The sequence below is a fragment of the Theobroma cacao genome, chromosome 3 (genome assembly GCF_000208745.1).
Source record: "Theobroma cacao cultivar B97-61/B2 chromosome 3, Criollo_cocoa_genome_V2, whole genome shotgun sequence".
In the NCBI taxonomy this organism is placed as follows: Eukaryota; Viridiplantae; Streptophyta; class Magnoliopsida; order Malvales; family Malvaceae; genus Theobroma; species Theobroma cacao.
Window position 1 is genome coordinate 28,776,750 of NC_030852.1, and position 15,735 is coordinate 28,792,484.

Here is a 15,735-nt window from a genome sequence, read left to right on the forward strand (position 1 = left end):
TGCAAATTAGCTAAATTCTTGCAACACTAATCCCAGAAATTTCTTTTTATTCATACACGAAAGAAATTTCTGGAGATCCAAGGAACTCATGTGACATCAGCATTATGTTTGTGCATCAGTGTTACCAAGGACAAGTAATAAAAACTGAATGCCACTTATCAAATTGAAATCCATCATAACGCATTTATTACTCAACAGGGAACAAAGTTAGAATACTAAAAACGATACTACTAGATTGAGATTCTAAGTGCAAAGTGAAATTCTTGCAACATGAGGGCAATTTTTTTTAAATACCTGATAATCATTGCTCTTTTCACTCATCTGTGCGGTTTCCCTTGATCATGTTTCTGACGCTTGCAATCTTTAATGTTACATGGACAAGTACCCAATCTTTGGACCTGTCTACCAACAGGAAATAGGCATGTCTCCAACTTTTCTTGAATATTAAGACCCCAACAACTCCCCAGAACCCAGTTGCGAAGCCAGACATTATGACAATGAAAAACCACATCTTCTCAGCAGGGTTGTCTCTACCGTTGTCGTTGTTGCCTTGATGAGGCTCATCATCCAAGCATTTCTTTAGTAGTGGAGGGCCACAGAGCAGAGGGTTACCAGCATAAATGGATGGATCATCAAGAGTTTGGAGCTGATTGCCATTTGGAATTTGTCCTGAGAAGTTGTTGTATGACACGTTGAGGTGACTTAGTTTGGTCAGAGTTGACATACTACTTGGAATCACGCCAGAAAGTTCATTTACTGACAAGTCAAGAGATTCTAACATCCCAAGTTCTCCTATCTTCTTGGGTATCGTTCCTGACAACTGGTTATGAGACAAATTCAGACCAATTAACCCTGTCAGGAAAGTTAGCTCTTGAGGGATTTGTCCCTTCAGTTTATTCCTTGAGAGGTCCAAATAAACCAATAGCGACAACGTTGACGTGTATTCAAGGAATCTTCCTTTCATGACCTCTGTTAAGTGCTCATCCTCCCAATACATCAAGTATTTGTAGGGTTCTAACGGTATGATATCTCCCTCGCCGTGAAGTACCATGCCAGTGAAGTTGCCAAAGCAATGAGGTATCCGCCCTTTTATATTGTTTTCTGCAAGATCAAGGATATGCAAATCAGCGGAGAGTTGGCAGAGTTGCGACGGGATACTGCCTTTGAGTTTATTTCCTCGTAGTCTGAGAATTGTCAGGAACCGAAAGCTCTCCCCAATCCATTTAGGTACATTTCCAGATAATGCATTCTCACCAACATCCAACAGTCTAAGAGATGTGCAACTTTTTAAGTCCAACGGCAGCTCTCCGTTGAGATTATTGTTGCTCAAGTCCAACCATCGCAGTGAATCAAGATGCCCAATAGAGCTCGGGATAACACCTGAGAGCTTGTTGGATGATAGATCTAAAACTTCTATAACATGATGATCTCTCCAGCAGTTAGGAATATTTCCAGACAAGCTATTTTTCGAGAGTTCTAGAACTACCAGAGTTTTAATACGGCACAACGAGTTAGGAATTGGACCGTTCATAAGGTTGTCGGAAAGAATCAAATACCTCAATTGAGGCAACATATCACCAATAATTTCGGGAAGCGACCCGGAGATCCAGTTACTGGAGAGATCGACGCGCTTCAAGTTGGAAGGAAAGTTTGGAAGGGTCCCATTAATCTGGTTGTGGGAGAGGTCCAGTTCATAGAGATTCATGTCCATTATCCAATTTGGCAGGGTGCCCGAGATGCTTGTATTGGAAAGAACTAGTGTAATGGCTTTCAATTGTGTTTGAAGCCATTGAGGAAACTCTGTTCCAAATTTGCAAGACTCCATTTCAATGTATTCCAGTTGAAAAGGAGGGACCCAGTTGGATTTTATCGTGATAGTCAAACTGTTGGAGCTGATGGACAACACTTTTAACTTTGAGAGTGCGGCTAAGTGTACTTCGGAAATGGCACCTTCCAATGAATTGTGAGAAAGATCTATAGTCTCGAGGTTGGAAAGTTGCCCGAGACTTTCTGGGATGCTCCCATTCAATTGATTGCCAGAAAGATCAAGGTATTTTAGGTTTTTTAGCATCCCCAGCCAGTCTGGAATATGGCCACCAATCCCCAGCCAATCGGGTATTTGGCCACCAGTCCTACCAGAACCTAAATCCAAAGTCTCTAAATCATGTCCAGCACATCCAGATAAATTCCGGTATTTTCCAATTTTCTCACCCTGAAATTGGTTAAATGACAAATCTAATGATTTTAAGTAGCACATATTCCCTAAGATCGATATCAACCCATTCTCAATGCTACTAAAATCATTACCTGCAAGATTGAGATGCACAAGGCTTTTAAGGTTATCAAAGCTGCTCTGGATTGAACAACTAAAAAGGTTAAGGCTAAGATCAAGGACTCTCAGAGAAGTCATGTTTTGAAGCATAATAGGTACTGGACAGGTAAAATGGTTATTTCCAAGATCTAGATGCCGAATCCTATGAAATGTAGAATTAATAGGATGCCGAGACAAATGGGAATTATTGAGCCCACACAGTGATAGATGTAAAGATAACAAGGACGGAAGCATGTTGAGTACCGGAGAGAAGTCTGGTGCCTCACCAAGGTATACACCTGCCATCCCAAGATGCCGCAAAGATGACAGATTAGAAATCCATTGTACGTCATCAACCCTCAAGGCCCACGGTCCTTGATCATGACTAACATCAAGAACACGTAAACCAGTAAGGTTTCCAAGATTATTTGGAACACTTCCATTGAATCGAGCATTGGAGATATTAAGGTATCTCAGCTGTCTCATCAAACTGAAAAAGTGCGGGATGGCGCTGTATTGGAAATCATTTCCACTCAAATCCAGGTGTTCTAAATACCTTAACTCGAGCAAACAAGAATTTACCTCACGAGCAACTAAGGAACTCTCCTCACTAAATTTCCCCAAAACAGTCTCGCCACTAAACCGTGACGTTGCTCTGAGATTAAGCTTGACAACATGCCCATTGATTTCATCGCAGCTTACTCCTTTCCATGTGCAACAGTTTTTGCCTTTCCAAGAAGATAGGCGATGGAAAGGATCTTCAAAACTTTGTTTCAGCGTCAAAAGAGTTTGTCTTTCTCCTTCTATGCAACTGATGAAGCTTGAATTTTGGCATGAACAGAAGGGTGCGATTTCAATGCACAAGGTAAGCACAATGAGAACAAGATTGAAAAGTTTACCCATATTTGAAAAGTGATTCTAAAAAAATGCACCATTGCCCGCAGAGTGTGAGATAGAAACTAAGAGAACTGCAACATGCATGTTGCCAGGAAATTACTTGTAGGCCAGGCCATCGTATTCTATCTTTGGCGCCTATATGTTGGCTTTGACTCATAAAGCTTGACTCAGAAAAGTGAGGTTAGGTGGTGGAAAAGCAAATCAGGAAGGACCAAATGTAGTTCAATGAACTTAATGCTAGAAAATTCAACAATAATTTGCTTTCTGCAATGGAAATTTCGTTTCCATCTGCAGGACAGGTTCGAGGAAATGAAGCATATCTAATTACTACCGTGTTGTTCGGTTGTCACACTCCTTTACTCTACTCTCTAATCAGTTTTTCTACACTATTTCGGCCGACATTGTAGTTGTTATTGTTTTGGTGAATAATATTATAATTCAAACATGAGGCCTTTATCTTAATTATCACTCAAAACTTAGTAAACCCATCATTGTAAATGAGGTTACTAACTCCAGATCCTTACTTCAAAGAAATAATATCACAATAAACTATTCATATATCTAAGATGAAATGGAGATGATTGAAAAAGTGTTTAGCATAAGAGGTATGGATAATATTAGTACATTCAAACTACACAGTCAAATTGTAAAACCCACACAGCAAAAAATGAAAATGTTTAAGAGGAAAATTTCTTAAAAGTACAAATAATAAACAATGCTCACAAAACGTAATGCTTAGGACAGGGTGAATGTTTGGAGAATAGAAACGCAGGAGTAGCGTTCACAGCGCCCGGCCTTTTATAATGTCAAAGCTCATTTCACTAGGATCTGTTGCCTGCAACTCCACTTGAATGCCATCCAATTCCCTCTTGAATCTGTCTTTAGAGCTGGCATACACCATCTTACTTCTCACCTTTGATGTATCGGGAGACCTACAAAAAAACATGTACAAAAATGAGAAAGAAAGACCCCCCCACCCCCCTACCTTTGTTTTTCTTCTTGTCTTTTTTTTTGCTGGGAAAAAAGAAATTAATGCGGTTACCATGCAATGAAGAAAATTTTGCTTTTCTGACAGTTCTCACTAGTAATGAAATCAAAATCAAAGACAGCATAGCGGCACTCATCGGCAGGCAGAGAAGCTTGGAAATCATCATAGGTCTCTTGAGGGCTGCCGACCTTGTCTACCACCACCTGTTGGTCCTGAATCTTGAAAACGATGAACCGGTAGTTCCTCTTTGCTTTTAGCTCCAGAAATTTCAGCTTACATTCATCATGCACAGCCATTCCAGATGCCGAGTTCGCCTAATCCAAAATTTTAAGTCCAACATATGAAAAGAAAACAGGAAATATTGTGTGAATCAATAAAAGATTTCAAACCATCATCTGTAATCTCTAAATGAAACAGAAAAGCCAGGGATCACGTTTGGAGATGATTGCAACGCTTGCATTATTCTAAATGATATGTCTGTTAAAATGTTTTTAGCAGCAAAGAATTTTCTAACGTGATATGAAACAATATTGGCCCTGGAAAGTGGCACTGAATCGGTGACTTAGGCCTAATATTTGAAGCATTTTCTGAATGTGTTTGAAAGTCTAAAAAAGGCTTAGCTGAAATTGACACATCTGATTAGCTCAAGGTGGTTAGCTTGTGGCTTCTGAAATCCTAAACTCGATTTAAAAAGATTGAGAAAGAATGATAAAGTATATATGTTTAAATTCCATAGGAGATGTTCAAAGATTTGATCGTATTAAATTTTCTTAACAACATTTTTTAGTAGTGAAACCAAATACTATATATATTTTACCAATTTGCATACATTTCCTTCAGTTCTGATTCTCTTTGCTTTGTAATTAGCACCTTCTAATTCTAAGTTTCAACAACTTGGAAAAGAAGGTGACCTCTAGGATATTTCCTATTTCTATTGAATAAAACAATGAAACGAAAATCATAACAAACAAAGTCTGTATTTCAAATATTGGAAAATCTGAATAACATGATCTTTCAAAAGATAGAAACATTGGAAAAGAAACCTTACCATTTTGTTGTCCAAAAAGAAACAAGCCTTGTGAGAAATGAAGAGGAAGAAGAAGAAAGAAAGATGGAAAATGGAAGAGAGAAATGTAGAATGGGGTAGGAAAGGAGGAGATCCTTAATTCAGGGGAGATATTGAGAGGCGAGACATGCGGTGGTGAGGAGAAATTTCAGGTCAAAACAAGGGTAGACACTCTCCAAGCTTCGAAGGCTAATCATGTCCACAACAACAGTTTGTGTAGATTATCAGGAAACCACGTTGCTGGTTGAATGGCCAATCTTTTTTTGGCTATTTTTATCATTTTGAGTAAAATTTTCTTGTTTCCTTTGACATTTTATCTAAGGTTTCCTGATAGAAGTTTAGGTTTTGGCTCCAGCTCTTTCTCCTTCTATTTCTTTTCTCAACGCTTGCTACACTTACATCAAGATCGATCAAGGTCGCAGCATGCCCTCCCAATGCAACCATTTACAAACTAGAAGTTTCTTCTTTCCATCTTCTGGGTGGGGGTTGGCTTAGGCCTTACAGTCTTAAGTAAACAAATACCAATAAAGTAAGAGTCTACATTTGATGCACTATCGATGATAATTAACCAATGAAACTACAGAAAGTTACTACAACTAATTAAGAAATCGTCAGAAAATTCCCCCAAGGACCCATCCTCACCCATCAAATAGTCTGGCAGATCAGGCTAAGCTTGCAACATAAATTGTTTAGATTGGAGAAAAGTAGGTCTCACAGACAATTATATCCTTTTGAAATTGCAGATGAGTTATTAATTACCCCAATCATCATATGAAGGGCAAAAGTAAAAGAATGCTGATGTCTTGCACAGCCAGAAATGAACTGTCTGCAATATTGATAGATCGAATTCGTCCGTTAATCAAATGATGTTAAGGGAGAATGAATAATTCCCAATGTTATTGGAAACAGGTTCAAACATTCTATCCAAAAAAAAAAAATGAGGACCAAACATAAAAATACAATCAGAAATAGTGTTAGTGGCTTGGAAAAAAACAATCAAGTCCTTAAGAAGCAATACTGAAAGAGGAAGAAAATATATTTGAAACACTATAGAACATATTTGAAATATAGCAATCATCCGTCAGCAGAGATCATAAATACTAATCATAAAATTCACAGGAAGAAAATTTTCAGCCTACAAAATTTACTACTTTAGGTCCTTGTTTCTTTTTTGATTTTATCTTAGCATCTTTTGCATCAGAAGCATCATTTTCTGTTGATGCAAAGTCAGCTGTAACGAAGTCATCCTCAAGATCATCCCCACTAATGAATTTTGTCACCTGCCCTGTAGGCCTTTCTCCATGTTCAAATGCTGAAATCAGGAAATGATACAAAGAATAAGGTTAACATTTCACACATAGATAAGCATACACCTTGTATTTGCACATACAGGAAGAGCAAAAACATGATGCCATTAGATGACAAGAATAGTAGACAAAAACTCCCAGCAGGTCATCTAGCTCGCCAGCATCAATTTTACTTTCATCAATCATCACAAAATAACTCGACAGATTATAGCAGGAAAGTGGCTATAGCTTTACAACTCTTTTGACCTTAAACTCCAAATTCTATAGTCACTATATAATCCACACAATTATCCTAGCTATACTCCTACCAATTATTAGAATCTATGTTATATTATTCGGTATAAGTAACTGATAGGCACATGTACTAGCATGTAATGTTCAATTTAGTCCTCTACCCCAATTTTCATCAATATAGACCTTCTACTCTTAGAAATGTGTCAAATCATGGATAGTTGCTAACACTGTAAAAGAGAGCCCTTAATGTTGCTGACATGGCCCTGATGTGGATCTGACATGTAAGTTTTGCTGATATGGAATTTCAAAAAATAAAAAACTCTCAAAAAAAAAAAATCAGTGACACATGACATTGTTAGGCCACAAGTCACCAGCACCCGGGCAAGTCCAAATCATGCCTAGAATCCCCAAATATACCACACTCCCATGTAATGTATCACAGAAACAATGTAATTTCTTGCTATGCTGCATGAGCAAATGAAATGCAAAAGCAAAGGACTAAATCTACTGCAAAACACTTTCTATCACATTACCAGCAATCCTACAACATGGGATAACGGAAAAGGGCATAGCATCAAAGGATTGAGATTCTTATCCTATCCAGATTATTTTTTTACCAGTCATTTCAACTTCTTATCATAGCTCAACAACAACAAGACCAATAACCTCAAGTACATTGTGAAAATTTGAAAGATACTTTTTTTCTACTTTTCTTTTGTCAAGTCACTACAAAAAAAAAAGGTTTACTAGATATTCTTGCCAAAGTCCACATCAAGATATAAGGATCTCAGGTATACTACACAGGATCACAAACAATAAATCAGTATTCAAGATTTACTTAGAACTCAACAGCACTTGAACAATATCACCTCCCTCTCAAATGCTAAACTCCTATTAGCCAATTCAATTGCCTCTGATCAAGTTTCATTTTGAGAGTCCAATTCCTTCAAGCCTCCCAACACACGCGAGCGCGCGCGCGCACACACACACACACACACACACACAAACAAAAGAAAAATAAAAGGGAAAAACAAATCAGACCTGAAACTTATATCTCATCATCAGACACCAATAATTTATCTTTGGGTTTGGAGTAATTAAAGAAGCTTACTACATGGTACAACACTTATAAAAACCATTGAATGAAACCCAGGGTTCAGTCAGGGTAAACCTTGTTATTCAATTATATTACTTAGATGCTCTCTGCTTTCTCTAATCTTCAAAATCACTATAATATAAACAAATAACTGAACAGTTGGGATAAACCCTGAATATTGGTAGTAAAAAAACTTACATGCACAACCTCTGGTAGCTGCAGCAGATGCTTTTTTGCCTTTATCAGGACAATCTTTGGCTAAATGGCTTACACCACCACATATTTTGCAACAACCACCCTATATAGAGAGCAAACAAAAGAAAAAAGAAATTCAAGGTGTCTGATTTCCTTAAGAAAAAGATTGCTGCAATGGATTGAATCATAAACCAATAAACATCCACATCATATATATGTAGTCTGCTTACCAAGAATACAAGAGACTCTGCACTTATAAAATAAAAAACCTACAAATAATTTACTCAAAAATACCTTTGGATAGACTCCATGAGTATTTTTTGGGCAGCTCTTGCTCAAATGTCCAATTTCCTTACAGATAAAACATTTGGCAAACTTAGTCCCCCCTGCAATATGGAAGAGAACAATCATCATCCATGGCAATAAATGATAAGAAGCCTCAAACACAAACAAAATATAATTGCCAGCGTGAAACAAGTTTTTTATCCTATGTCATTTGTAGAAAACATACATGATCCATTTACAGATGCTAATTGAGGTAGAGTTTCTCATTCTTGAGTTCCTTACAAATACAAGCCTTCTAGAACAGAAATTCCCTAGCCTAAATCATATCTTATAGTACTAAAAACTATAACAAAGTCAGTACCAAATTCATTTTGAAGATAAGCATTTGCATTTATCAAGGAACAATGAACTAAAACACTAAATATAATAAAACAGACCACTTTTGACAAAACTTTTGCTCTAAATTACACCTAAATTTTAAAAAAGTAACCACAATCATATGGTAAACTAACACTCCTAACTTTGTGCACAAGTTTATAGAATCTTGGAGAGAAAAAACCAATGTAGAGCATTCCAAGTTATAAAATCCAAAGGAGCAAAATACCATCTTGAAGAGGTTGAGGGCATTTCGATAGAGAATGTCCAGTTTCTCCACAATTATAACACAACTTTTTATCCATAACCTCAGGGCAGTTCTTCAAACTGTGTCCACGATGACGACAGAGCAAACATATCTATAAACATCAAAAGATTTTTTTTTTTTTAAAGAAACTCATAAACTTCAAAATTAAAAAGGATGAAAGTTGAAAGCAATATAAACTCTAACCGTATGTTTATCCCATTGAGCTTTTTGGGGGCAAAGCTTGGCGATATGATCTTTGGCTTTACATATATAGCAACTTTCACCAGGCTTCATGCCGGGAATTCTAAGTGGGTGTTTTCTAATCCCTTTTTTGTAGGGTTTATTAAGGTGTTTGGGCTCTTTGGACTCTTCTTTTTTGCGCTTGAACTGGCTCTTCTTATATTTCTTCTTCTTCTTCTTGTCTGGGTCTTTCGCTTGGGTTGGCTGTGGGGTCGGAAAAAGCTCAGGGTGTGCTTCTTTGTATTGCTTGCGAGCAAATTTCTGTCTTTTGTTCGCCATGTTGAATTGAAAACTGCAAATAGAGAGAAAAGGGTGTCGAGGCAGAGGCAAGGGTTTTAGGAGGGTATTTGGTTGAACGGAGAAGGTAACCAAAAAGGGTTCGCAAAGGACTTTTGATCCGCTACGGGCAAACTAAATTGATTTTTTTCTGTTGTCAAGTCTTATAAAACACATGCCTTGCGCGTGTTTTTTTAACCCCATCACTTCCTTTTACCTTTGTTTTTTTTTTAATATAAAAAATATATTAATCAATAATTAAATATTTAAATATTTAAAATAAATTAATAACATTTTGAACACACATTTTAATAATAAAATATCTGAAATTGAATCTTATTAGTAGGATATCAAACTTTGTACATATTTCTTCCAAATTTTAAAAAAAATTGTACATATTTAATTAAAAATTTTAATTGTTATTCAAATTCATATTTGAATATCTTGAACATTATCTATTAAATAAACTTATTTGTCAAATACTTGATTAAAATAAATTAAAAATTATTTTTTGTGTATATTATAATTAATAAATTAAAATTAATTCATAAAAAATAAACTAAAGTTTAAAATAATAAAGAAGTTGTAAATAAAATAATATATAAAAATTTAAAATTTAATATCACAAATTATTATTTGTAATCAAATTCAAATAATGGGTACTCAAATATCACTATTCAAATTTTATCTCAACTCGTGACGGTAATAATTTTACTATTCAAACTCAATTATAAAGCACTCTAATTTTATTTAATCGACTAAGTAATGCATGATACCCAATTGTAAGGTATTGATTAAATTATGTAATTAATCTTTGTATTTTATCAAAATAGTGAATTTAATCCTTATATAATAAATTGTCAAAATTGAATTCATATACTTTCCAAAATTAATAATGTTGATCTAATTATTGGTGTAAAAATTTATTGCTATCTATACTAACATTACATTGGAGTGTATTGACATGGTATTTAATTCGATGACATAACATTCAAAAATGATATAATGATTATTCTAACATGACATTGATAAAATTTAAACATAAATTTTAAATGATAATATGGAGCTATTATGCTAATGAGGTGTCATCTTATGAATTCATTATCTTATTTTAACCATACATAGCTTTTAAAGAGCATGGGAAGCCTAATTTTTTGCTTATGTAATATATGTTCTATTTAGTTAAAAGAGAAAATGATATGGATTTTTTAGGTGATGATATGGAATTGTCTAATTGGATGTTATTAGGTCTAAATTGCAAAAATGTCACATTAATAATATAATAATATCACATCAACATTTAAAAATTTATATACATATTTAATCAATATTACGCAAGTATAATTATTACATTATTCTTAGATATTATATTAACATGAGTATGTCATATCATTATAGTCAAATACATATTAATATATATAATGAAAAAATTCTAACATCATTAAATATTATATTGATATTATCAATTTTAAAAAAATACAATGATCTAAATTTTATAAATTATTATATAAAAATAAAATTTAATATTTTGACAGAATATAAAAAATAATTGTATAATTTGACCTAAAATATCCATTCACATCCTTACCTAGTAGGTTTTACAAATTTATAGCAAAACCATTATAATTGGGGCATAAAATGTATTTGAAGAAAATTATTTATTGACTTATGTTTGAAATAGTGGTGTTAATAGACAATAAGTCAGGTCTTGGCATGATCAAATCAAGCCTACTTATGATTTGTTTTTTGATTGTTGATGTGAAAGGTAAAAAATATCACAAGATCATGTTATCACGTCAAATTAATATGTCATTTTATCATTAATTATGATATGTCATTATCTCACATTATCATTAATTATTATATGTTAGTAAACTACGTTAATGTCACATAACATTAAATAATAAATGATATTTTGATTGAATCAATCATTGATAATAATTGCTTATTTGATTCAAAATAAAAATATAAAAATTTATTTGACTCAAAATAAAAGTATAATGACCTGATTGAACATAATAAGAGTATAAAGATTTATTTGAATTATCTTAAATAGTTTAGGAGATTTTTCATATATTATGCCAATTTAAATTTATAAAGAGAAATATATATCTCTTATTTTATATTTTTTTCTTTTCACTAATCAAATTCGATATATTAAAATGAAATTGTTAAAGTTTAATTGTCAAAATACCCTTTCAATTCTCATTGAATGATTAACTTAAAATCTAATAGATTTTCATATGCACTAAACAAATAATTTACAAAATTTCATCATCCATTTCTTTTTGTTATTTATTTTGCTTTTTTCCTTTCTGAAAATATAGATGTTGTCAATTATTGAGTTTGAGCATAATCAACCTTTTTTAACATGCAGAGGCAATTTTCCCACAATGTGTTGGAGCCAGTGGCTGCAATAGCTCGATTAAGATATAATATTATCCAATAGCAGTCTTTTTTTTTTATGAGTTATACTCCAAACCCTTTACCTTCCCGTGCTTCTAAAATGTTTAGATGATGAGGTTGAGTGAATTATTAGACAGCAATAATTGGAAAATGTCGTTGGATTCCCAGTTTACTTTTCCGTCAAAGTCCAATGAAACATTTAGAGATTCAGATTGCAGATAAAATCTGTTTGCTTCAAGTTCTTGAGAATGATTGTACTTCAGTTGGGCGTTGGACCCATCATCGAAAAGTGGACTTTGTTTAGCTTTGTTATGAAGGGTTCTGGTTATCACTGCACCTGCTCTCGCTCCATCACCTGATGATGTTAGGTTTGATGGTTACTTTGCTTCCCTTTCTGTCCATTACTCACCATCCCCGCCTTTTATTCTTTGAGTCTCAGAAACGCCCAAAGGGGCCCACCCTTGTCTGAGTAAAGGCCACGTTTGGTATGCAATTGCAATAAGCCTCCAACGGATTATATTATGGCCGCATGAGAAAATGAGATTAAAGGCTAAACATATAGACAATCTAGGGTTTGTTTGGCCATTTGTAGCAAGTAAATATTATGAACAATTCTACTATTTATTTTAAAGATTGTTAATAATTTTGCAAATGAACTTTGCATGTGTGTATAATAATGGAGTTTCATTGCATCTAAATCTCAAGCACTAACTAAAAGTTTTTAAGATTTTTGAGAATAACAAATGAAATGTCATAAAACAAATAGTACGCTATCTATTTTATTAAAAAATTATACTACTAAATATTTTATTAAAAAGAATAATACCTACTGCTAAGTTTCTTTGAGGCACGCAAACACGCCCTGGCCAGTACATGTGTTTCTTTAAGCCAAAGTGCAAGTCACATGTTCCTCCCTAAAATCACGTGCCCCCATTCTCCACCCTCTCGCGCACAAGAAGGCACTGAGTGACAGACAAACACTTCTTCATACAGCCACTTTCAGACTTTCTTCCACATGCCACCCGCGCGTCAGCCTCAATTCCATAAAGCACGCGTAAAAGTCACGCTCTAATTAAACCCAAAACCTCAGGGTTTTTTTTTTCCCTCAAAAATTCAAAATTCAAATCCCCCTTAAAATCAGACGACTGTCACCCCGTTCCGTCAAGCCTAACGGCGAGCACCACCTTACGTCATCTCCTTCCTATATAAGGCCTCATTTTCTCTTTCATGTCCACAACAAACCCCTCGCGATCCTCCATAAAAGAAAAAGCCTCCACTCAAAAACTTCTGCTCTCATTCTCTGAAACCTCTTAATCTTTGGAAAATGCGTGAGATTCTTCATATTCAGGGAGGCCAATGCGGCAACCAGATCGGTGCCAAGTTTTGGGAGGTGGTTTGTGCCGAGCACGGGATAGATTCCACGGGACGGTACCAAGGAGACAACGAGTTGCAACTGGAGCGCGTCAATGTTTACTACAATGAAGCGAGTTGCGGGAGGTTCGTTCCACGCGCCGTCCTTATGGATCTCGAGCCTGGTACTATGGACAGTGTTAGATCGGGGCCGTACGGGCAGATTTTCAGACCCGACAACTTTGTTTTCGGGCAGTCCGGTGCGGGGAATAACTGGGCCAAGGGTCATTACACGGAAGGGGCTGAGTTGATTGACTCAGTGCTTGATGTGGTGAGGAAAGAAGCCGAGAACTGTGACTGCTTGCAGGGTAAAATGATATTTAAATTTTTAAGGCGTTGTTTTCTATTTCTCGTTTTGTTATTTGGAGAGAGGAGTATGAGTAAGAAGGATTTCGTGGCTTCATTTCTTGTATTGGTTGGTTTTTTAAATGGTTTTTGGATATTACTTTAGATATTTAGTACGAATCTGAGAATTTATGGAGGTTTTTGGGGTTTATTTGCATGTTTAAATTGATTTTTCAACTTAATATATGATTGATTTCCTGTGATTGCTTAAGTAAATGTTATCTGGAAAAGTGATTTGAAAACTATCTCACTTGCTTGCTTCTGGTCTAAAGATTTATGGGCTCTAACGAGGTATTTCCTCTTTTTTTTTGTGTATTTTAAGTTTTTACTCCAATTGATTTTTTTTTGTACAAATCATTGTACAACAAATTTCAATATTCATAATGAAGATCCTCTGTTTGGTTGCTTAAATAATTGATAAATAATATTAACTTGAATGTATGCTTGAAAACCTGTTTTTATGCCTTTTAGATCGTTTATTTCAATGTTGAGCTAGATGGTTCTTAAAAACATGCAATGGTGATTTAAAATGTTGTGTAACTGTTGCCTAGCTTTGTATTGGAATTTGCTTTCCTATATTACCTGGCATCCATTCTTGTTGATTATGATTTAGTGATCTTTTTTTTTTTCTTCAAAAAATTTTCAGGATTTCAAGTATGCCACTCAATGGGAGGTGGAACTGGGTCAGGCATGGGAACACTTCTCATTTCCAAGATCAGAGAAGAATACCCAGACAGAATGATGCTCACCTTTTCTGTGTTCCCATCCCCTAAGGTGTCTGACACTGTTGTTGAACCTTACAATGCCACTCTCTCTGTTCACCAGCTTGTTGAGAATGCAGATGAATGCATGGTTTTGGATAATGAAGCTTTGTATGATATTTGCTTCCGAACTCTCAAGCTCACCACTCCAAGCTGTAAGTCAAAAACCTTTCATGCTCTTGGCATTTTTTATCCTGCTGATGCATGTTTCCTTTTAAGCTGGTTGTGAAAATTCTGCTAATCTCAGCACTGGCTTCTGTTTGAATGCAGTTGGAGACTTGAACCACCTGATTTCTGCCACCATGAGTGGGGTAACTTGCTGCCTCCGTTTCCCTGGTCAACTCAACTCAGATCTGCGCAAGCTTGCTGTTAATCTTATTCCATTCCCTCGGCTGCATTTCTTCATGGTTGGCTTTGCTCCACTTACATCTCGAGGGTCCCAACAGTACAGGGCCCTTACTGTACCAGAGCTCACTCAACAAATGTGGGATGCCAAGAACATGATGTGTGCTGCCGATCCTCGCCATGGCCGATACTTGACTGCTTCAGCCATGTTCCGTGGCAAGATGAGCACCAAGGAGGTTGATGAACAGATAATTAATGTGCAGAACAAGAACTCATCCTACTTTGTGGAGTGGATCCCCAATAATGTGAAGTCTACCGTTTGTGATATTCCTCCAACTGGTTTGAAGATGGCCTCAACATTCATTGGAAACTCAACTTCAATTCAGGAAATGTTCCGGAGAGTCAGTGAGCAGTTCACAGCTATGTTCCGTAGGAAGGCTTTCTTGCATTGGTACACTGGAGAAGGTATGGATGAGATGGAGTTTACTGAGGCTGAGAGCAACATGAATGATCTGGTTTCTGAGTACCAACAATACCAAGATGCAACAGCTGATGAGGAGGGGTATGAATATGAGGAAGAGGAGGATGAACTTCAGGACGACGCCTAATAGTAGTGTGTTTGTTTCTGGCTTTTTGTTTGCTGCCTTAATATTGTGGAGTTCTTTTTTTTTTTACCTGAATACCTTGTTTGGGTGTTTGGATTGTGGTTATGTGGCTAGTCTCCTGGCTTATGGTTTTTGTTTGCTTATGGTAGTTTAGAGAGTTTTGTTTACGAACATCTTTACCATCAATAGTTGGTGAATGCATATGGATTTTCAACTTAAATCATTTGCAATGGTTGTATTGCATGTTATTTTTGGTAATGTTAATCTGCCTTGGTTGAAGAGAAGTGTATAGGTTCTCACTTGGCATTTAATTTCCATTTCTTTTTTCTTATTTAAGGAGAACATT

General features: G+C 35.6%; 3 protein-coding genes across 4 annotated transcripts; 1 reads left to right on the forward strand and 2 right to left on the reverse strand.

The window, feature by feature from the left end:
* Window positions 16-3,411, reverse strand: LOC18605566 (probable LRR receptor-like serine/threonine-protein kinase At4g36180). Its single transcript, XM_018117396.1, has one exon. The coding sequence runs from the start codon at window positions 3,212-3,214 to the stop codon at window positions 314-316; it is 2,901 nt and encodes a 966-aa protein (XP_017972885.1). The 5' UTR covers window positions 3,215-3,411; the 3' UTR covers window positions 16-313.
* Window positions 3,790-9,658, reverse strand: LOC18605568 (actin-depolymerizing factor 7). Of its 2 annotated transcripts, XM_007038636.2 has the most exons (7): window positions 9,206-9,658; window positions 8,984-9,113; window positions 8,389-8,480; window positions 8,098-8,197; window positions 6,450-6,574; window positions 4,251-4,510; window positions 3,817-4,140 (listed from the first exon to the last, which is right to left on the reverse strand). In XM_007038636.2, exons 1-7 carry the CDS (start codon window positions 9,518-9,520, stop codon window positions 3,990-3,992), a joined length of 1,173 nt encoding a protein of 390 aa, XP_007038698.2. In that variant the 5' UTR covers window positions 9,521-9,658; the 3' UTR covers window positions 3,817-3,989. The 2 variants fall into 2 exon arrangements, with proteins under 2 accessions (XP_007038697.1, XP_007038698.2); XM_007038635.2 differs by lacking the exons at window positions 6,450-6,574; window positions 8,098-8,197; window positions 8,389-8,480; window positions 8,984-9,113; window positions 9,206-9,658 and adding an exon at window positions 5,245-5,415 and having other exon boundaries at window positions 3,790-4,140.
* On the forward strand, window positions 13,142-15,673 carry LOC18605569 (tubulin beta-1 chain). Its single transcript, XM_007038638.2, has 3 exons — window positions 13,142-13,641; window positions 14,325-14,594; window positions 14,710-15,673. The coding sequence occupies exons 1-3, from the start codon at window positions 13,248-13,250 to the stop codon at window positions 15,390-15,392; spliced, it is 1,347 nt and encodes a 448-aa protein (XP_007038700.1). The 5' UTR covers window positions 13,142-13,247; the 3' UTR covers window positions 15,393-15,673.